General features: G+C 36.0%; 3 protein-coding genes across 3 annotated transcripts; 1 reads left to right on the forward strand and 2 right to left on the reverse strand.

Moving 5' to 3' along the window:
- Window positions 1-3,741: 3,741 nt before the first annotated feature.
- On the reverse strand, window positions 3,742-6,094 carry K441DRAFT_735136 (uncharacterized protein; the record flags this gene model as incomplete). Its single annotated transcript, XM_067654293.1, has 5 exons — window positions 3,742-4,751; window positions 4,808-5,106; window positions 5,511-5,599; window positions 5,865-5,900; window positions 5,959-6,094. 5 exons carry the CDS (start codon window positions 6,092-6,094, stop codon window positions 4,115-4,117), a joined length of 1,197 nt encoding a protein of 398 aa, XP_067498978.1. The 3' UTR covers window positions 3,742-4,114.
- A 697-nt stretch (window positions 6,095-6,791) lies between these two features.
- On the forward strand, window positions 6,792-7,207 carry K441DRAFT_278290 (uncharacterized protein). Its single transcript, XM_067640917.1, has one exon. The coding sequence runs from the start codon at window positions 6,901-6,903 to the stop codon at window positions 7,138-7,140; it is 240 nt and encodes a 79-aa protein (XP_067498979.1). The 5' UTR covers window positions 6,792-6,900; the 3' UTR covers window positions 7,141-7,207.
- An 11,284-nt stretch (window positions 7,208-18,491) lies between these two features.
- On the reverse strand, window positions 18,492-18,728 carry K441DRAFT_583922 (uncharacterized protein; the record flags this gene model as incomplete). Its single annotated transcript, XM_067644521.1, is given in 2 exon segments — window positions 18,492-18,629; window positions 18,648-18,728. Coding segments are annotated over 2 exon segments (219 nt in total), but the record flags the coding sequence as incomplete, so codon positions are not given.
- Window positions 18,729-23,082: the final 4,354 nt, after the last annotated feature.

The following is a 23,082-nucleotide window of genomic DNA, read 5'->3' on the forward strand; positions in this document are numbered from 1 at the left end:
GGATAGATAACGCCCCTATGCTTAAATAATTAAGGGGGAGGGAGAGTCCTGTAGAGGAGAGGAGGGTAGGAAAACTAGAAATAATGGTATAGTATTTAGCCTACCTGTACTATAAGGGTGGAGCACGGTTTTAGTGGAGTATAGGTATAGCTTAATAAAATCCTCTTCCTCCTCTTCCTTTTCCTTATTAATACTTTCCTCTAGTAATTGCTATTTATAATTCCTCGCAGTATACGGGCCTCCGCACTTACTATAGGTATATAGGAACTTGTAATCCTTACCTAGGTCACACTTCCCTTTATTAAAGCTATAATAGGTCCTTAAGATATTAGTACTTACTTACGCACGTTTTAAGATAGATATAGATTTATAAGTACTGGGATTGCAATAAATATCTAGGAAGTTACTGGAGATCTTCTAGTTAGCTAGCTCTAACTAGTTCTTTTAAATAACTATAAAGTGGTGCTCTAAGGCCATAGTTATTAAGGGAGCAATTTAGTAGGTAGTAGATAGCTAGATAACTTAATTATAGAAGGTAAGTATTTAGGGAATAAGATTTACCGAAAGATTCTTATATATAATAATTAAAATTATTATATAGTTAAGGAAGCCCTTTACCCACACTTTAACTAACGGGTAGTCCTTTATCGTCCCTTCTTTTAGTCTTATAAAAAGGACGCTGTTAATAATAAGGATATTATTTTAAGGCTTAAACTAGAGCTAGTGTATCCGGAGGCGAGAGAGGTTATTAGGCAAAAAAGTACCCTAAAATACCTTAAGTATCTCTTTATTTAGGACGCTAGGGAGAAGGGTATTTAGGATATTAGCTATATAGGGGAGCAACTTACCTAGTTTATTAATTGGGGTTAAGGATAACACTACCGTAGCTAATCTCGCTATTACTATAGTAAGGCTTAATATATAGAGTTTAGTCACCTAATCTTCCTATTCTTTTCGGATATGTAGCATTTTAGTACGGTCCTTTTGTTCCTAAAGGAGTCTTATTTTCTAGTCGGTTGCCTAGTCCTTAACCTCCTTTACCTAAGCTCTTCTAATTCTTAGGTCCTCCTTATATAGTTATTAGAGCCGTTCTTTAGCTTTTTTAGCGGCTAAAGTCTTACGTTAAGCCGTGGAGAGAGGCGCTATTATAGAGGATGGAGACTATAATGCCGGCGTATCGCCTAAAGGTGTAGGGGAAGGTAAGGGAGACTAGTAGGTAACCTCTGAGGAGTTTAGCTCGTCGAGTGTGTTATTATTGGTTAAGTTTTTAAGGGTTTTACGGATAATTCGCGAAGGTTTAGACGAGCGTATAGGTTGTTAAGTCATCAACAGCAATAATTAATTATTAGAAATTAAGTAAATAAGGCATTAGCTCTTAAATAAGACTAATATAGAAAGCAAGCAAGCAAGGCTCAATTTTGTAAATGTTGATGATGTTGGTGTTGCTAAGATGCAGGGGTGCTGTAGTGCTCGCTTGGCTATATAGACATGTCCATATAAGGAATAACTTCCTATATTACGCTATTGCGCCTAGCCTTACCTCTTCCTTTAAGCTTAAGTATAGCCTGCTAAAGCGGCTTAAGAAGCTAAATATATTGTTTAATAACGTCCCAATTATAGGAAGTAAGGCCGCCGACTTATATATAAAGAGGTTAATTAAGAGGCTTTTAATATAGCTTTGGATTTTTTCTATATTATTAACTAGACTTAATTATTACGAGCTTTCTATTTTATTTATTAATATTGTGCTATGTTATTAAGGAAATAGGGCCTTAAAGCTTAATGGCCCGTTTAAATATTATTAAATAACTATTCTACCTAGCCTTAATAGGCTTAATAAGCTTAAGGACTTTAAAATCGGCGCGTAGTAGTATAGCGTTTTCCTCTCACTAGAAGGTATAGAACTATTTATACTTTTATAGTAAACAAATTAAATAAATAAAATTAATAAGAGTTTTAAGCGGGCCTTCCTTTTACTACTTCTCTAGAAACTGCTGCTCTTTCTATAAAAGCCTTAGTTTTAATTAAATTAATAGTAAGAGAACGCCTACCTACTGTTAAGTTCTTATTACTATTCTTAAACGTATCTTTATTAGTTCTAAATAGACTTAATTAAGCCACTAGATTAAATATATAAGTAATACACCGCACTTAATATTGCTCTTTATTAAATCTAAGCTTTACTGCAAGGAAGTTAATACAGGTATTATTATTATAGGCGTTATCTATAATAAATTAGCCAATTTAACTACTAAGATTATATTTAGTAATAGTACTACCAATAACATCGTGGTAGTTATAGCCGCTATATAGGCTAAGCTGCTTTAGTAGAGTAAGCATAAAATCTTAAATCTAGCCTTAATGGTTTAAATAGTAAACGTAGATACTAGTAAGAGCCTTCTTCTTATCGCGCGTTGTCTAGCTATTAGATGATATATAAAATCTTATTATTAATCGCGCCAGTTCTTCCGTTACTACACCTTTATTACTATTATATTTAGTAAGAACTTAACTATAAATTAACTCGTGGTTTTAGTAGAGATTAAGCTTAGCGTCTTTATTTGCGGCCGTAATTAGGGCTTAAAATTTAGGTCGCTCGACTTCTTATAGAGGGTAGTTTCCGGCGGCAATTTATAGTATAACTGCTTATTTAAAGATATTGGAGTTATAGGACTTAATAAGCTTATTAGCAACTGCTTATAATATATAATAGGTTCGTTAAATTTACTCTAAAATAGTTAAAGCCTTCTACTTTTAAGATATTGTATAATTAATAGGACCACAAGAATTAACCTAGTAGCTATTTATATCCTTAGTAAGATATTCTACTGCAGAAGTAGTAGCTCTACTAGTTTTATATAGGGTTACCTTAATCTTATATAGATGGCAATATTTATATAAAAAAACGGTTATTTTCTTACTAAATCTTTACTAGAGCCGCTAGCTATAGTCCTATATAAAGCTTAAAGTTCTAAGGAGGTCTTAATAAGGCCGTTAATATCTCTTTATACGGTCCTAATTAAGGCCTTTATATTCGTCCTAGAGGGGGGTTAATTTTAATAAGGTATCGGAACCTTTGTAGGCTTTACTAGGCGCGATTATAGGCGTATTCTCTGCTAAATTAATAGGGCTAGCCTTAGTAGGTTGGGAAAATATAATATAGGCAGTATAGCGATAGGAATTAGTAAGTAAAAGAGGAGATTTTAGAGGGTTAAGTTAGAAAGACGCGTTTGGATGTTTATTTTCAGCGCGTATATTATATCACGATCATGGTATATTTTAGAACTGTCTAAAACTTAACCACTAAGAACCTCCCCTTGACCAAAAATAATACCTATATCTTATATATCAAACGAGCAAACCAACTCAATCAAACGGGACGATATAGGGCTTGATTGACTACTAAAATTAGACCTTTAGGCTTGATTGGTTGTTTGATTACAAAGCAAACAAGTAAACAAACTGGCAAACGGGGTTTGTTTATTAGCAAGTCTGGCATGGGATGTCTTCTCACGACCAGCCTTCCTCCCTCATCTTCCACCGCTTGCATGTCGTAAGCCCTCGTCGTCCTCATCGCTGGTGGCATAAATACAACCTTCGTCCCCGGGATTGTGAAGGACGAGGATGACTGCATCACAGAGCAGATGCCCTGGGAAAGGGAAGCGAAGAGTGGTTGAACTATTTCTCCGTCCACCTGCAGGAAGAAGCCTACTCGCCTCTGGGCCGTATCATGTTCCAGCGCGTGTGTACTAACGGCGGAGTCCTACCTGGGAACTTCTGGAAGATGCACGGCTAAGACTTGTCCTCTTTCTTGTATGCTAGCAAGCGCTGCTCATCTATAGCGTCCCATGGGGTATTCTTCCTTATACTTAAATGCCCCTACTTATCTTCCGTTATTATCGCTGCTGGAGTCAGGATCGCTATCGCTTAAACCACCATCATCATCGCTGCTTGGTGGATCACTCCCTCCCGATACAATAACCCCGGTATCGACAACTCTGCTATGCTAGCGTAGGGTTAAAGGCGTATCGTCGTGGAGAGGGTCTGCCTCCTCGGTAGTTGATAGAGTCGTTCCACTAGACGAGACCCGGGATAAGGTATGCCCGCTAACCAATTAAGAGGAACGAATATTGTTGCAGCAGCTTAACCGTAAAGTCGTTAATCTTCCCAACATGNCCAATACTCTCGATGAGTCGGGTAAGCTGGTTAAAAGAGATTTTCGCCCGTTATAACTATTCCATACCACCGCTGTAAAGGAGCAGCAGCGTTGGGGGTAAGGACGGAACGTGACCTCGATCAGCGTCAGTAAGAAGTCACGGATGATCCGCGCAGGTTGCTGCAGTCGGATGGCGTCTCTGTATCCATGGTTTGTGTCGTCGAAGGTGCCGGCGAAAGCAATTGACTCTCTCCACCGGAGGCTGCGGCGACTCGAAGCCTGATCAAGAGGGGATTGTGATTTCGGATAGTGCCGATGGGGCTTGGAGTTTAGTTGATGCTGGCGGGTAGATTTCCGCTCAAGACGGTGCTTGCGCTTCTTTTTCGTTGGGCCATTGTTTGATGAGGATTGTCGTTTCCGCTTAGCAGGATTTGGCCTTCTATCATCCTCATCCAACTCGGGATTGTAGTTAAGCTCGTCATTGCTATGACTATCGCTATGGCTCCCCCATTTGTCTTGACTTGGCTTTGGAGATAGATCGTAGGACGGAAGTAGCCTCTGTCGCTTGGCTGGCCTTGCACTTTCATCCTCCTTGCTAGAGAGATTGTATCACCGCTTCTTCCTGAAGCACCAGAAAGAGCCACGAGTGACAGTGCATTTTCGGCGCGAAGACTACTTGTAAGTCGTGGGTCTTTGCCGTCCTCGTCGTTCGTGTCATCGCTATCATGGCTACTCTCGGAATAGCCCACGCCGCTGATCTTTTTCGCCTCGTGCCTCAGTTTCTCTTCGTGTTGGTCCCGCTCCTCACTGTCATCTTCGTTACCCTTTTCTTCTTCCCTAATTTCCTCTGCTGCAACCTCCTGTTGTTCCTGTTGCTCTGGCGGCTTCTTCTCACCAAGAGCTTGATCGCGAAGCTTAGAGTCGTCTCGTAGCCCTCTAATCTGCCTTGACTAGTTGCACCTTGTTCATGATCCTGACTAACCCGAGTGTGCGATAGCTCAGTAAAGCACTGAGGAAGACAGAGAGCTAGGAGCGGGCCGACAACAACTTCTCTTGCTCTTCAGAAGCAAGAAACAAGTCCCTTTCAAGTTCAGAGAAGTCATCCTTACTGCCCTCTCTACCGTTCTCGTTCAATGTTTCAGGCAGGAGAGAGGTGAGTGGCTCCTCGGACATCCGTCGGGCATTTGCATTATTGTCATGCTGGTCGATCTGGTCGCGTGACGGCCGAGGGGAGTGGTGGAGAGGTGTGGTTCCTCGCCAATGAAGCAGCCGGCCTCAGTGTCATACCATCCCTCGCTACCAGGCGGATTATTGAACTTGCTCAGACTGGAGGTATCTTGCTTCGCGATCGGACAGTCACGATCGCATCTCGGCCAGCACTGCAGGTATCTCCTTGGCCCGAAGCCGCTTCGTCTTCGTCGTCCGTACTATCCAGCTCGTCATCTTCAATGGTCAAGGGACCGGCCGCGGATCATTAGCTGTTGGGGTTTATAGCAAAGAAGAGCGATGAAATTACCGGGATCACCCCCTCAACGTCCAGCTCCTAATCTTGGTTGTGCTTCGCCAATTGGCATACTACTCGCATTGGTGACCGACTTGTCGAGCTAGGGCTTGCGCTTAAGGCTTGGAGACTCTGCCTTTGAGTCTTCCCTGCCCAAAGGACGCCGCGCCAACTGCGTCAGAGTTAGGAGGTCGTCATCTGACTCACCGTCACTAGAACGGTCGATGGCGTACTTGGTGCCTGCTATGTCATGAACAGATTAGATACGAGTTTCCATGAGGTTTTTGAATCTTCAGCATACCATGAGATCCAGCCGGTTTGCCTGCTAGGCTCAGAGATATATTACCGTGTTTTCTCTGGTACAGTGTAATCAAAGATTTGGGGTGGTTCACAAAGATGGAACTCCTGAAAATGGAGCGGCTGCCCATGGCAACCATTGTAGACGAATTTCAGGAGTAAAATAGGAGAAGCGGCTCAAGGAATGCTGATTTTTGCAAGAGGGAAACGGCGAGGTTTAAAGGGTAGTTTGAGAGAAGCTTCCTGCGGGAATTGGTCTAATCTTACCTCACACAATTAGCCGTCCATTTGCCGTTCCTAACTGCCACCAACCAAAACGATACAGTGCATGAATTCTCAGTTCCGAGTCCCACTCCAAGTTTTCAGTCCAATACGACTCTGCCAAAGGGCCCATGCCGTGTCCGACAGCCAGCACAGTCCGTTATCCTCGGTCTCCCCGAAGATCGAGAAACAGTGCTGTGATTGCCCAATCCTGCACCTAGCCATGCCGCCGAACCAGGCATCAGTGTTGGCGGCCGTTTCCCCCAGGCTAGGCTCTGTCGACCTTCCCCGTTCAGCAGGAAAAGACGTGGTAGGATATCATCCACCCAGTCTGCCATACATGCCGTGTGGACATGACGCGATGCTTTGCCCGGAAGGAAGCCATCCGTAAGAACTTGCAATCTGGGCGACCCACATGCAGCTCCAAAGGATCTACTCAGCCGTGTTGGCGTAGCGGATACCAACATATCCGAGACCGCACAATCTGCCTGCCGTCCTTCTGTTCCCCTTCCCTCCCCTAACCGCCTAACCAGCCCAGTTTCACCACTGGCCCTGACGATATACCGTGATCCGCAACCCAACCAAGCAGATCCTGCTCCTGAGAAACGCTCCTAACCAATGTAGCGCCTCCTTGAAGTGCTCCGGCCAAGGCAGATCGCCGTTGATTCGTGACAGAGAGGGTCGCATGACAGTCGTCGGCGTCGTAGGTCTCGTATTCGGCGTACAGGGCACCGAAGGAGGAGCTCCGGAGCACGCAGCCCCCAAGGATACGCAGGCAGATTCTAAGCTACTGTCTCAAGTCAGCCCAAATCAAGGCACGACTCTCCGTCACATGCCCTACTTCGCAGGGGAACTCGCCGACTCGCTGCTGACACGTAACCCGCCGGCGGCGCAGCTAGGCAGATCTCAGGCCACGTCGTTGTGAGGCATTTTCGCGACTGGCTGGGTGCTGCAACGAGTGCAAGCCTAAATCCGCGACATCTCAGTCTCTGAAGGTTTCTGGCATGAGGATCAGTGATGGTGCCACGGCGAGGCAGATCGAGAGCGCTCGGAGCTGGCTCAGCTCGTATCTCGGCCAATGCGAGACTGGTCTGAGGTCATTGGCGTCGTAGAGGGGTCCACAGCATCGAAATTGGGAGGGGCGATTGGGGGATCCTGCTCGATGCATGAATCTGAGCTGCGGCGTGGCCGATTAGGTGAGCCTAGGCTAGGCAGAAGGGCTGAAAACGAGGCGCCTGTAGAAGTGAGAAGAAGTGGGCCAAGCGTTGCGAGAGGTGTCGTTGGGTTGTGTGAAAAGGAAGGAGGGAAAGGAGCGTGAAGTATGAAGGGACGCGGTTCTTATACCTCGCGAAAGCAGCAGCAGGCCCGTGCATGCGCCTTGCCCGATCCGGAGGTCGTGGTTTCCTGATGTGGATTTATCGTCTGGTATTTTACTATAGTAATCTACTAGTTAAACTACTATTAAGTAGTGCTACTAATATTAGGTAGTAACTTCTTTATTAGGACGTTAAGACTTATTTAGTATATATATTTACTACACGACTTATATTATTTACTTAAGAGATAATAGGAGGGCATTATTAAATTAATAATACTTTATAAGTTAGCTATTTTCTTAACTAGCTTATCTAGCTCCTTTAGGTTAGTATTATTTAATAAAACGCTAATAACCTTACTAAGCTCTTATTAGGCCTAAGCGTATAAGTTAAACTATTCTCTAACACTTATCCCTTCGTCTGGCAGCCAAAACCTCACGCTAGTAGGGGCCCCTTGCGCATACACGTAGTACTGTAATATTATTGGTCCTTATCTTATTATATAAGCATTCTAGAGAATACGAACGTGCTCTACAGTGTATTCTTTTATATTATACTTTAAAAATGGATTATAATTCTAACTTTGATTTTAGCTCTAAACTAACTAATTAACCTGCAAAGCCTAATAAGTATAAATCTTATGTAATATGCATTGAAGCGATGCCACTTGACCCCCGGAACCCCCCCTTGCTAGCGTGAGGTTTTGGCTGCCAGACGAAGGGATAATGTCACGGAACCCCACCGCAGGGGCCTCCATAGGAGAGCCCCGTGCTCTCGCGTACAGCTTATGTCAGCTACGCGTAGGTAACGTAATCTATAAGCCAGTGCGCCAAATACCCTAGTGCGCCAGCCCTAACAAAAAATATATACATTTTAACAGCCACTTAATCCATTATAATAATATACATATTATATAGTTCTTTGACGCTCTGGACATGCCCTAGCACTATGCTCAAGCGACTGGCATATGCTGCACTTTAGTGGTGCTCGTTGCCGTGCTTAACTAGGCTTATTTACAATATCCTCTATACGTGTATTTCTATACGTGTATTCTACTCCATTTTAATTAAAGATTAAGCCTACCTTTTCGATGTAAGGCTTCTTATCGTTTTGGTAGTACTATCTAATGTGGTAATAGATAAACGCGTCGCGTTCAGATAGGGCTGGCGCACTTGGGTATTTGGCGCACTAGCTTATAGATTACGTTATAACGTATTCTATCAGTAAGCTGCGCACATCAGTAAGCTGCGCACCAAAAATCACACCAAAAACCGGAAAATTCGAACCTTAATATCTTAACAACAACTGGGTAATAAATTCTAAAAATTTAATATATTATATGCAGTACCTAAATCTAAAGGGTATTAAAAATTTAAATGTTAAAAGCTTATAGTTTTTAAAATAGTAGTTTTTTGGCCCTAAATTTAAAATATTTTACCTTTTTCCTTAATATATAAATTTTTTTAAAAGTTTCGCTCTTAGAAATTTAATAGCCTCTATTTCTAAGTGCTATCTATTACCTATTAAATTTTTAGAATTTATTACCTAGTCGTTGTTAAGATATTAAGGTTCGAATTTTCCGGTTTTTGGTGTGATTTTTGGTGCGCAGCTTACTGATGTGCGTAGCTTACTGATAGAACACGTTATCACCTCCTTACGCCCTCGACCTTACCTCAGAAGCTCAGACCAAGAAATCGATTGTGCGGATATAGGAATATCCGCACCGTCCGCTAGGCTGATTTAGGACGGCAATCGTTTTCTTGGTCTGAGAGACTTTGGCGAGATTCGTAGGAAAACCTAAACACGGTTTATATGAGAAGACCTCATCAACTTTAACGAAATTGATCTACCCTCCTATAACACCTATCAATATAAAAACTACACCAAATTATAGAGAAAAGCCTACTCTATAAGTTATGAGATCTTTAGCTCCTTATACGCGCGCGACGTTAAGAGGAATTCGTCGCCGTAGACGCCCCAATTCTACCTCTGCACCGCCGAGCCGCTCGTAAACACCGGTGCTGAACGCTTACGCCCACGCCCACGCCCACGCCGCCAGCCCTCTGCGTAGAGCTGTGGAGCTTTGCGAGAGCTGTGGAGCTTTGCGAGAGCTGTGGAGCTTTGCGAGAGCTCTGCGGAACGAAGCTCAGGGAGAGACCTGCACGGAGCTCTGCACGGAGCTCTGCACGGAGCTCTACCAAAGCTCTGCAAAAGCTCTGCACGAGGCTCCGCACGAAGCTCCGCCCGAAGCTCCGCACGAAGCTCTGCTCGAAGCTCTGCTCGAAGCCCTGCTCGAAGCTCTGCTCGAAGCCCTGCTCGAAGCTCTGCTCGAAGCCCTGCTCGAAGCTCTGCTCGAAGCTCTGCTCGAAGCCCTGCTCGAAGCTCTGCTTGAAGCTCTGCTCGAAGCTCTGCTTGAAGCTCTGCTCGAATCTCTGCACGAAGCTCTGCACGAGGCTCTGTAAAAGCTCTACTAACACGCAGCACTAATATACTAGGAAGGTTCTACAATTGCCCGTACGAACGCCCGTCTCTATAAACGTCTCTGCAATCGATCGCCCGTACGAACGTCTGCACGTCTGCACATCTACACGTCTGCACGCTTGCATGTGGCTCTGCACGAGGCTCTGCACAAAGCTCTGCACGAAGCTCTGCACGAAGCTCTGCACAAAGCTCTGCACGAAGCTCTACTAAAGCTCTGCACGAAGCTCTACTAAGGCTCTGCACAAGGCTCTGCTCAAAGCTTACCCCTAGTAGTAGTAGAGGCACTCCGGGCCAAGGGAGGATATTTTCAAGAAAGGACCCAACTATAGCACCTACTAAATGGTGCAATGGCTTTGAGTAGTAGATGTCTATATATCTGTATAGTTTTATCTATATTAGCAGACTATTCAATAAGATATAATATATGCTTATGCTTTTAACAACGCGTTTTTTAACTTTGACGAAATTAATGTCAGGACTAAGCAATAGCCGTATTATAAAATTTGTACTATTTAGAAGCCCTAGGTCTTAAAAATATTGTATTAACTTTTGGTAATAATAACGCGTTATATGAATGAATGAATTAGATATCCGCAATATCCATTTTGTGGATTTTGCTTATGCTTTTAACAAAACTCGCCAAACCCTCTCAGACGTGATTTTGCAATTCGGAAGACGGCGTAGGTTATTCCGATGCTAGCTAAAAAATCGCGTCTGAGCTCGCTGAGGTAACCCTCGACCATTACGATCGATCGCGCAACGTCTTATAGACTCCTCGAATACATACGCTCTATAGCCACTGCCCTCGTTCTATAACATTACGTTGCGCCTTTTTACTACCAACGCTTAGCCTATAACTAATTCTACGTCTTTATAATACTATAGGCGCTGCTAAAAGTAGCGTATCTATAAATTACCTTACTTTATACTTTTAAAGAACCTATAATAGTAAGACAATATTTCTTACTAGCTACTATATTAAACCTAAAGAATAATCTAATACCTATACTTAACCTATAACGCCAATTAATCCTAGAAGAATTTAATTTATTAGCCTTAGCCTTAACCCCTAAGGAAATAGATACTAATAATATCTTATCTTTTATTAACTATATAATTACGGATAAGTAAATAAAAGGGCTATTACCTATTAAAATTAAAATATAAGACGCCGAGATGTTTATAAAAATGGTAGTATAAGACCCTAATAAATACTACCGCCTTTTATAGAACTACTACCTAAAGCTTATATAAGCTAAAATGCGTACTACTTAAGATTATAATATTATCTAAGACCTATAAGCTTATAAGGCGCTCGCTAATAATATATATTAAAAAACTAAAGATAACCTTTATATATTTAAACGCGACGTTTAATAGTTAAAAAAGAATAAGATTATACTAATTGCTACAGTTATTAAAAAAGAAAGTATAATTAAATACCTATAATCTTAGCTTAATAAGTATATTTATAATAACGCTAGATACCTTTTTACTATATATAACACTACCTAAGTCTTTACGCCCCTAGTAACTTTACTTACTTAATGCTTAATAGAGGGTTAGCGTTAAGCAGCTTTACCTAATAGAAACCCCTACTAAAGCAGTAATAATAAAAACTATAATAATTAGACCTAAACTATTACTATAAGGTCTAATATATATTACCCTAATCCCCTAGTCTTTTAAAGAGACTATAAGAAATATAGCTATTAGAAGATATAAATCCGCAAGAAATTAACTTAGAGTGCCTACTTTTTTCCTATAAAAGACACTAAGATTAGCTATATTATTAGGCGAATAAAGGGTATATTATTTAACAGACTCTTCGCCTAATAGAAGACTAGTAGCCCCTAAAAGTAGTAGTCTTATTAAAAAGTCCTTAATAATCTTAACCTAATATACTATAACTATAACCTACTAGCTACTAACTAAGCTAAACTATATACCCTAAAGATAAGCCCTATTAAATTATTTAATAAGTTTTATATTAAATTCTAGGAATATACTAAAGCCCTTACTTAAGATAATACTAAAGACTAAGAGGATCTCCTTAAAAAAGTTACTTATCGCCTTAGTTACGCAGCCGCTAGCTATAACTATAACAATATTTATAAAATAGTAGCAGCCCTATAGAAGATTAAATAACAACTAAATTAGATTACTACTATTAATCCTTACTTAAAGACCTCTTTATAGAAGCTCTTTAGGCCTATTAAACCTATATATACTAAGCTACTAACGCCTACTACCTTAAGTACCACTAGAGCCAATATTAACCTCTCTATACTAACCTTTCTATAAAAACTCCTAAATAGAGAGTATAAGCTACTTTAAAAACTAGAATACTACTATAGATGCCGTTAAAAAGGCTATTATTATAATAACCTAAACTGCCTAATAGCTAGGTTTAGTATTTACTACTTAATACCTAACCTAATACCCTAAACACTAAATACGTTACTATACGCCACTACTATATAAGATAAAGATATAGTAATAGTAGTAAATTTAGATATAGAAGCGGAAAACGCTAAGTTTTAGCCCTAAGTTATAGGTTAGGACACCCTAATAATAAAGGGATCTATATATTGGCCTATTTAATAAATAACTTAGTAAAAATAAACGGATGGAAATAGATAGTTTTACTTATAATAGGAACTACTACTATAAAATAATATAAAAGCCGTTCTATAATTAACTATAGAGCTATTAACTAATTTATAAATATTTAACTTATATATACTTATAACCTACCTACCTTACCCCTTACTAAAGCCTATACCCTATAACTTACTAATAGTAGTTATACTGCATAGAAGATTACCTATATAGTATAACTTTACTTAGATATAAACGGGCACTAGAAAGAACTTTAGGCCTATATTATACTACTTACTAACTACCCTATTATTCTTAGAATAAGCTAGCTTAAATAATATAACCATACTATTAACTAGAAAAAGAGAAAAGTAATTTTTAACTCTAAATACTATAGAGAGACTTACCTAGGATATAGCCTAGCCGCTTTTATTTACTTACTAAAATATTAACCTAAGAAACCCCTTATTATTCTACCTATAATTAACTACTACTATATAAATGCTGCGGTCTTCTACTATATAGTATATAGAAAAGGCTAGACCATTATTATAGCTTTCTAATTATAACTATATAAGCTTAATAAAAAAAATAAAACTATATCCTTTATAGTAATAGGATAGATATAATTAACCTTCTAAAAGATAACGCCTCTACGAAACTATATAGACTTTTACCTTTAGACTTTAAAAGGTTTATAAAACTTAAAAAAGGATTTACTAATAAAGAACTCTATAAGCTTCTCCCTAAGAGGTACTATAACTTTATTAATATATACTTATAAAAGGGCGTAGATATACTCCCCCTATATTAACCTAATAACTATACTATTAATATTAAATAAGNAAAAANNCTACNTTATAAGAGACCNTACNTAATATTAAAAGATAAACTTCTAGTTATAAGAAAGTATATTAACAAGCACCTTAATAAAGGGTTTATTTATCCTAGTATATTACTAGCAGCTGCCCCTATCCTTCTTACTAAGAAGCTAAAAGGAGGTATTTAATTCTACGTTAACTATAAAGGATTTAACGCTATTATAATTAAAAACTAATACCTAGTACTGCTTATATAGGAGACCCTTAAGCGGCTTAGCTAAGCTAAAATCTATACTAAGCTTAATATTATTGCCGCCTTTAACTATCTCTAAATATAGAGAGGTAATAAATAGAAAACCGTATTTATATCGCGCTTTAGCTAATTTAAATATATTATTATACCCTTTAGCGTATATAACGGCCTAGGCGCCTTTTAAAGCTATATTAATAACGCCTTATAGGACTATCTTAATAACTTTTACTTTACGTACCTAGATAATATACTTATTTATAGTAATAACCCTTTTAAGTATACTAAATACGTTTAAAAGGTCCTATAGCGCCTTAGAGACATAAAACTTTATATTAATTTAAAGAAATGCGAATTTTTAGTTATAGAAGTAAAATACCTTAAACTAATTATTACTACTAAGGGTGTCTATATAGACCCTAAGAAGGTACGTATAATTACTAAATAGTAAGCCCTTAATTACATTAAGGACGTATAAGCCTTCCTTAATTTTATTAACTTCTATTAGAAATTTATATATAACTTTTTAAGTATAGTAGCACTACTTATAGCAATAATATAAATAAAGGGCCTCTTTATAAAAGGAAGAAAAACATATCTATGCTTTACCTAAACGCCTAAATATAAGAAGGCGTTCTAAACCCTTAAAAATGCCTTTACTAAAGTACCTATCCTAGCTTACTTTATACTAGGATAATAACTCTATCTTAAAACTAACTCCTTAGACTATATTAACGCAGGCGTTTTTTCCTAAATAGGTAATAACGGCCTTCTTTACCTAGTTATATTCTACTTATCTAAGCTTATATTATAGGGGTATAGCTATAAGATCTATAGTAAAGAACTCCTTATAATTATATAAGTGTTAAATTTTTTTAACTAGAACTTTCCTTAGTAGAGCTTAACTAGCTAATTAAAGTCCTTATAAACTATTATAACCTTAAGTACTTTATAACTATAAAGTAGCTAAACTAATGCTAAGTATATTAAAATAAGTTCCTCTTTAGTTTTAACTTTAAAATTATATATAGACTAGGAGTATAAAGTACTAAACCTAATAGCCTAATACGCTGCTTATAAGACCTTCCTTAGTTTAAAAATAACCCCTATAATTAGTTCTAATAATAGATAATCCTAAAAGTATAAAATTTAGCCTTAGGTATATTACCTATAATAAAGCTAATTATACCTTAGCTTTATACTATAGAACTAAAGTTACCTCCTAAAATTAATAAGCTTATTACCACGGTATATAACACCTTTATTAACCTATTACTATATAAACTTATTACTGTAAAGACTGCTAGCGCCCGTATACTACCTACTAACCTTTAAAGCTTAGGCTAGATTAATATAGCAGCCTTAGAAGTAAAAGAGAATAGGCTCTATTATAAAGGTCGCCTATTTATCCCTAATTTAGAAATTTTATAATAGCAACTAATTTAAATAGCCTATAACCTTTAATTAAGCGGCTATTTAGGTAGAGAAGAAACCTATAAGCTTTTTAGCCGATATTACTTCTAGCTAAAAATAATAAACTTAGTTAAACGCTTTATAGGCGCCTACTATAGTTATAAGCGCGCTAAGGCCTTTAATATAAAGTATTAAGGACTACTATACCCTCTATTAGTACCTATATAATAATAGGCAGATATTGCTATAGATTTTATTATTAACCTACTACCCTATAAACGATATAGCCATACCTATAAGAATATTCTTATAATAATATACCAACTTATAAAAGAGCGCCACTATGTCCTAACTAAAGGTATAGTTGTTAGCAACGTTACTAACGCCTTTTTTTTTACGGAGTTTACTAACTATATAGGTTACCTAACTTAATTATGTCTAACTAAGGTATATAATTTAACTCTAATATATAGAGACAAATCTACTAACGCCTTAGCATCTCCGTTAAGATATCTATATCCTTTTACTATAAAACTATTATAAAACGAGGGTAGTGGCTATAGAGCGTATGTATTTAAGGAGTCTATAAAATATTACGTAATCAATTATAAGGGCCGAGGGCGTAAGGAGGTAATATACCTACGCGTAGCTAATATAAGCTATACGCGAGGTATATATAAAAGCACGGGGCTCTCCTATAAAGGCCCTACGGTAGGGTTCCGTAACACTACCCCCCCCTTCTATAAAGGTAGAGCTCCGGCGACGTTATGGTTACTATATATATATAAAAGGGACACTTAAGGTATAGAAAAGAAGAAAGGGGAGTATCACTAAAGGTTTAAAACAACGTTATATAATAAGGCTTAGCATCTAAGAATCTAACTAATTAAATAACTTTAACTGCCAGTTAAAGTTCCTAAATATTTTAACGATATTTTAGTTACGTAATTATACTTTACTACAATTTAACGGTAATTTGCCCTTATATAGTAATATATAACGGTTTAACTCTATAAGGGCTCCTATAGAGGATTAGGTATAAAATCTCTACTTAAACCCGGTTTCTGTAGGTTTATATAGTAAAAGTTACTAATTAGATCCTTTATATTTTTAAAGTTTTCTTATAATTACTATTCTGGCTAATTTATATTAAATCCTATATATATAGCTCTGTAGTAGAGTTATTATCCTTTACCTTTACTAAAGTATTTAGAGTTAATAATTTATTTAATAGTCCACTCCTTATAGTTCTCGTCTTCGTTCTTATCTTAGATTAATACTAGTAGAGGTTTAGGCTATATCTGCCATAGTAAGGGGTTTAGCTAATAGAGGTATAGTAGCTATAGGTAAAATATAGGCTATATCCCACAGGTAGTTAGGGTAGGTAGGAGTTCTAGCTTATATACGGCTCCCCTATTAATAACTTATTTAATTAAATAGGGGCTAAGGTTTTTATAATTAAGTGACTTTATAGGCCTCTATATAGAGATATTATGTGTATTTAGCTATACCTAGTCGCTAACACGTATCTCCGGTGGTGGCGTTTTATAGTAGTTAGCGAAGTAGGCTTACTTTGCTTAAGCCTAGGCCATTTCTTCCTTATAGTAGTCGAGTAGATTTTTTATATAGTCTATATGCTAGTCGGCAAGTAGCATTTTAAGGCGTTTTCTATATAGTAGTTTCTTATTAATAGGTTCTGGTGGCTCTATACTAGATTAGGGGTAATAACCCTTATTTACAAAGAATGGGGTAAGTCCTATAGTAGTTAAGATATAGTTATTTACTGCAAATTCACCTAATAGGAGGTAATTTACCTAGTTATCTTAACTATAGGCGACTACCTATTGTAGGTACGCTTTTATACTAGCATTAGCGTTTTCTAGTTGCCTAGTAGTTTTATAGTAGAAGGATATAGATATCTTAATAGAGATACTAAGGCGTTGGCAGATTCGTCTCTATATATTAGAGTTAAATTATATACCTTAGTTAGACGTAATTAAATTAGGTAACCTATATAGTCGGTAAACTTCGTAAAGGAAGGCGTTAGTAATGTTGCTAACGGCTATACCTTTAGTTAGGACGTAGTGGCGCTCTTTTATAAGTTAGTATATTATTATAAGGATGTTCTTATAGGTACGGCCGTATTGTTTATAGGGTAGTAGGTTAATAATAAAATCTATAGCAATATCTGCCTATTATTATATAGGCACTAGTAGAGGGTATAGTAGTCCTTAATACTTTATATTAAAGGCCTTAGCGCGCTTATAACTATAGTAAATACCTATAAAGTATTTAACTAAGTTTATTATTTTTAGCTAGAAATAATATTGGCTAAGAAGCTTATAGGTTTCTCTTTTACCTAGATAGCCGCTTAATTAGAGGTTATAGGCTATTTAGATTAGTTGCCGTTATAAAATTTCTAAATTAGGGATAAATAGGCGACCTTTATAGTAGAGCCTATTTTCTTTTACTTCTAAGGCTGCTATATTAATCTAGCCTAAGCTTTAGAGGTTAGTAGGTAGTGTATAGACGCTAGCAGTCTTTATGGTAATAAGTTAATATAGTAATAAGTTAATAGAGGTGTTTTATACCGTAGTAATAAGCTTATTAATTTTAAGAGGTAACTTTAGTTCTATAGTATAAAGCTAAGATATAGTTAGCTTTATTATAGGTAGTATACCTAAGGCTAAATTTTATACTTTTAGGATTATTTATTATTAGAACTAATTATAGGGGTTATTTTTAAACTAAGGAAGGTCTTATAAGCAGCGTATTAGGTTATTAGGTTTAATACCTTATACTTTTAGTCTATATATAATTTTAAAGTTAAAACTAGAAAGGAACTTATTTTAATATACTTAGCGTTAGTTTAGCTATTTTATAGTTATAAAGTACTTAAAGTTATAATAGTCTATAAGGACTTTAGTTAGCTAGTTAGGCTTTACTAAAAAAAGTTCTAATTAGAATTTTTTAAACGCTTATATAATTATAAGGAGTTCTTTATTATAGATTTTATAGTTATACTCTTATAGTATAAGCTTAGATAAGTAGAATATAACTAGGTAAAAAAAACTATTATTATCTATTTAGGAAAGGATGCCTATATTAACATAGTTTAAGGAGTTAGTTTTAAGATAGAGTTATTATCCTAGTATAAAGTAGGCTAGGATAGGTACTTTAGTAAAGGCATTTTTAAGGTTTTAGAACGCCTTCTTATATTTAGGTGTCTAGGTAAAGCGTAAATATATTTTTCTTCCTTTTATAAAGAGGCCCTTTATTTATATTATTGCTATAAATAGTGCTATTACGCCTAAGAAGTTATATATAAATTTTTAATAGAAGTTAGTAAAACTAAGGAAGGCTTATATATATCCTTAATATAGTTAGGGGCTTGCTATTTAGTAATTATATATATCTTCTTAGGGTCTATATAAACACTCTTAATAGTAATAATTAGTTTAAGGTATTTTACTTCTATAACTAAGAATTTATATTTCTTTAAATTAATATAAAGTCCTACATCCCTAAGGCGCTATAGGACCTTTTAAACGTGTTTAGTATACTTAAAAGGGTTATTATTATAAATAAGTATATCGTCTAGGTACGCGGAGTAGAAGTTATTAAGGTAGTCCTATAAGGCGTTATTAATATAGCTTATAAGGTACCTGGGCTATTATATATACTAAAGGGTATAATAATATATTTAAATTAGCTAAAGCGCAATATAAATATAGTTTTCTATTTATTACCTTTCTGTATTTAAAGATAGTTAAAGGCGGCGATAATATTAAGCTTAGTTAAGCTGCTTAAGGGTCTCCCGTATAAGCGGTACTAGGTATTAGTTTTTAATTATAATAGCGTTAAGTCCTTTATAGTTAACGTAGAATTAAATACCTCCTTTTAGCTTCTTAGTAAGAAGGATAGGGGCGGCTGCTAGTAATATACTAGGATAAATAAACCCTTTATTAAGGTGCTTATTAATATACTTTCTTATAACTAAAAGTTTATCTTTTAATATTAAGTAGGGTTTCTTATAAAGTAGTATTTTTCCTTATTTAATATTAATAGTATAGTTATTAGGTTAATGTGGGGGGAGTATATCTGCGCCCTTTTATAAGCATATATTAATAAAGTTATAGTATCTCTTAGGAAGGAGCTTACGGAGTTCTTTATTAGTAAATCATTTTTTAAGTTTTATAAACTTCTTAAAGTCTAAAGGTAAAAGTCTATAAAGTTTTATAGAGGCGTTATTTTCTAAAAGGTTAACTATATCTATTCTATTACTATAGAGGACGTAGTCCTATTCTTTATTAAGCTTATATAGTTATAATTAAAAAGCTATAGCAACGGTCTAGCCTTTCCTACGTACTATACAGTAGAAGGCTGCGGTACTTATATAGTAGTAGTTAATTATAGGTAGGGTAATAAGGGGTTTCTTAGGTTAATATCCTGGTAAGTAAATAAAGGCGGCTAGGCTATATCCTAGGTAAGTCTCTCTATAGTATTTAGAGTTAAAAGTTGCTTCTTTCTTTTTCCAGTTAATAGCGGGGTTATATTATTTAAGCTAGCTCATTCTAAGAATAATAGGGTAGTTGGTAAGTAGTATAATATAGGCCTAAAGCTCTTTCTGGTGCCTGTTTATATCTAAGTAAAGTTATACTATATAGGTAATCTTTTATACGGTATAACTACTATTAGCGAGTTATAGGGCGCGGGCTTTAGTAAGGGGTAAGGTAGATAGGTTATAAGTATATATAAGTTAAGTATCTATAAATTAGTTAATAGCTCTATAGTTAATTATAAAACGGCTTTTATATTACTTTATGGCAGTAGTTCCTATTATAGGTAAAGCTATCTATTTCCGTCCGTTTATTTTTACTAAGTTATCTATTAAGTAGGCCGATATATAGATCCCTCTATTATTAGGGCGTCTTAACCTATAACTTAGGGCTAGGATTTAGCGTTTTCCATCTCCACATCTAATTCTACTACTATTACTATATCTTTATCTTATATGGTAGTAGCGCGTAGCGATATATTTAGTATTTAGGGTATTAGGTTAGGTATTAGGCGGTAGGTACTAAACCTAGCTATTAGGCAGTTTAGGTTATTATAATAACAGCCTTTTTAACGGCATCTATAGCAGCGTCCTAATTTCTAAAGTAGCTCGCGCTCTCCATCTAGGAGTTTTTACAGAAAAGTTAGTATAGAGAGGTTAATATTAGCTCCAGTAGCACCTAAAGTAGTAGGTGTCGGTGGCTTAGTATATATAGGTTTAGTAGGCCTAGAGAGCTTCTATAGAAAGGTCTTTAAGCAAGAGTTAGCAGTAGTAATCTAATTTAGTTATCGTTTAATCTTCTATAGGGCTGCTACTATCTTATAAACATCGTTATAGTTATAGCTAGCGGCTACGTAACTAAGGCAATAAGTAACTTTTTTAAGGAGATCCTTTTAGTTTTTAGTATCGTCTTAGGCAAGGGCTTCGGTATATTCCTAGAATTTAATATAAAACTTATTAAATAATTTAGTAGGGCTTATCTTTAGGGTATATAGTTTAGCTTAGTTGGTGGCTAGTAGGTTATAGTTATAGTACATTAGGTTAAGATTATTAAGGACTTCTTAGTAAGACTGCCACTTTTATAGGCTACTAGTCTCCTATTAGGCGAAGAGTCTATTAAATAGTATACCCTTTATTCGCCCGATAATATAGCTAATCTTAATATCTTCTATAGGAAAAAGGTAGGCACTCTAAGTTAGTTTCTTACGGATTTATATCTTCTAGTAGCTATATTCCTTATAATCTCCTTAAAAAACTAGGGGATTAGGATAGCGTATATTAGATCCTACGGTAGCAGTTTAAGTCTAATTATTATAGCTTTTATTATTGCTGCTTTAGTAGGGATTCCTATTAGGTAAAGCTGCTTAGCGCTGACCCTCTATTAAGCGTTAAGTAGGTGAAGTTACCAGGGGCGTAAAGACTTAGGTGGCGTTATATATAGTAAAAAGGTATCTAGTATTATTACAAATATACTTATTAAGCTAAGATTATAGATATTTAATTATGCCTTTTTTTAGTAACTATAGCAATTAGTGCAATCTTATTCTTCTTTAACTATTAGATGTCGCGTTTAGACATACAAAGGTTATCTTTAGTTTCTTAACGTATATTATCAGCGAGCGCCTTATAAGCTTATAGGTCTTAGATAATATTACAATCTTAGGTAGTATACATCTTAGCTTATATAAGCTTTAGGTAGTAGTTCTATAGAAGGCGGTAGTATTTATTAGGGTTTTATGCTACTATTTTTATAAACGTCTCGGCGTCTTGTATTTTAATTTTAATAGGTAATAGCCCTTCTATTTACTTGTCCGTAGTTATATAGTTAATAAAAGATAAGACATTATTAGTGTCTATCTCCTTAGGGGTTAGGGCTAATAAATTAAATTCTCCTAGGATTAATTGGCGTCGTAGGTTAAGTATAGGTATTAGATTATTCTTTAGGTTTAATATAGTAGCTAATAAGGAATATTATCTTACTATTATGGGTTCCTTAGAAGTATAAAGTAAGGTAATTTATAGATACGCTACTTCTAGTAGCGTCTATAGTATTATAAAGACGTAGAATTAGTTATAGGCTAAGCGTTAGTAGTAAAAAGGCATAATGTAATGTTATAAAACGAGGGCAGTAGCTATAGAGCGTATGTATTTAAGGAGTCTATAAAACGTTACGCGATTAATCGTAAGGGTTAAGGGCGTAAGGAGGTAATATACCTACGCGTAGCTGACATAAGCTGTACGTAAGGTGTACGTAAGAGCATGGGGCTCTCCTATGGAGGCCCCTATGGTGGGGTTCTGTAACACCTTTAATATATAGCAAATTAATATATTACGCTCTTATAAAGATATGGATAGGCGAATACCTTAAATATATTTCCCTATTTATAACACCCTTAAAGTATTATAAGGTAATACTTAGATACGGATAGCTAAAATAATATAACCCTTTAATTAGCTAGGTTAAAGAAACACTAAAATTCCGTATAACTTACTACTGAAGTTATTACTTAAAACACTACTTGCCCTATAAATATATATATAACTATTTAAATTTAATATAATATAAATTGCCCTTACTATAAACCTTAAACTAATATAATAAAGTTATAACTGCTAATTATAGTAAAGAATGCGAAGATAATATATTAAAACCCCTTAAAATATATATGGTATAAGCCGCACCCTTTTACTTATTAGTAAGAAAATAAAACTATAAGATCTTTGCTATAACACTAGAAGATATTAAAAAAGCGTTAAAACCGAAGCAATATATTAACCCCCAACCTTTTATATTTAAAGAATATTATAATCTAATTAATACATTTAAGAAACAATTTATAAACTAACTACCCCCGTATTAAGACGAGTATAATTTTAAGATAGAACTTAAACCTAGTATAATGTTAAAGTTCGGCCCGTTATACGGTATGTTATAAGAAGAGCTGCTTATAATGTAATAATACCTTAAAGAGCACCTAGAAAAAGGATTTATTCGCCCTAGTTAATTACTATTTACCTTATTTATACTATTTATTAAGAAACCTAAAGGAGGCTTAAGGTTCTATATTAATTATTAAGCCCTAAATGCAATTACGATTTAAAACCAATATCTAATTCCTCTACTTTAAGAAACGTTTAACTACTTAGTAAAAGTATAATACTTTATAAAGCTTAACGTAGTTACTGCCTTTAATTAAATCCGTATTTATAAAGGAGATAAGAAATATACGGCTTTCTGTATATAATGGGGACTTTTTAAATACCTAGTAATGCCGTTTAGTGTAAAAAACGGTCCTAGTACGTTTTAGTAATACGTTAATAATACGCTTCGCGAATTCCTTAATGTATTTATTACCGCGTATATTAATAATATCTTAATTTACTCGTCTTTGCTTTTTAAGTATTAAAAGCACATTTAAATAGTCCT

Source organism: Cenococcum geophilum, assembly GCF_001692895.1.
Source record: "Cenococcum geophilum 1.58 unplaced genomic scaffold K441scaffold_56, whole genome shotgun sequence".
Lineage (NCBI taxonomy): Eukaryota > Fungi > Ascomycota > Dothideomycetes > Gloniales > Gloniaceae > Cenococcum > Cenococcum geophilum.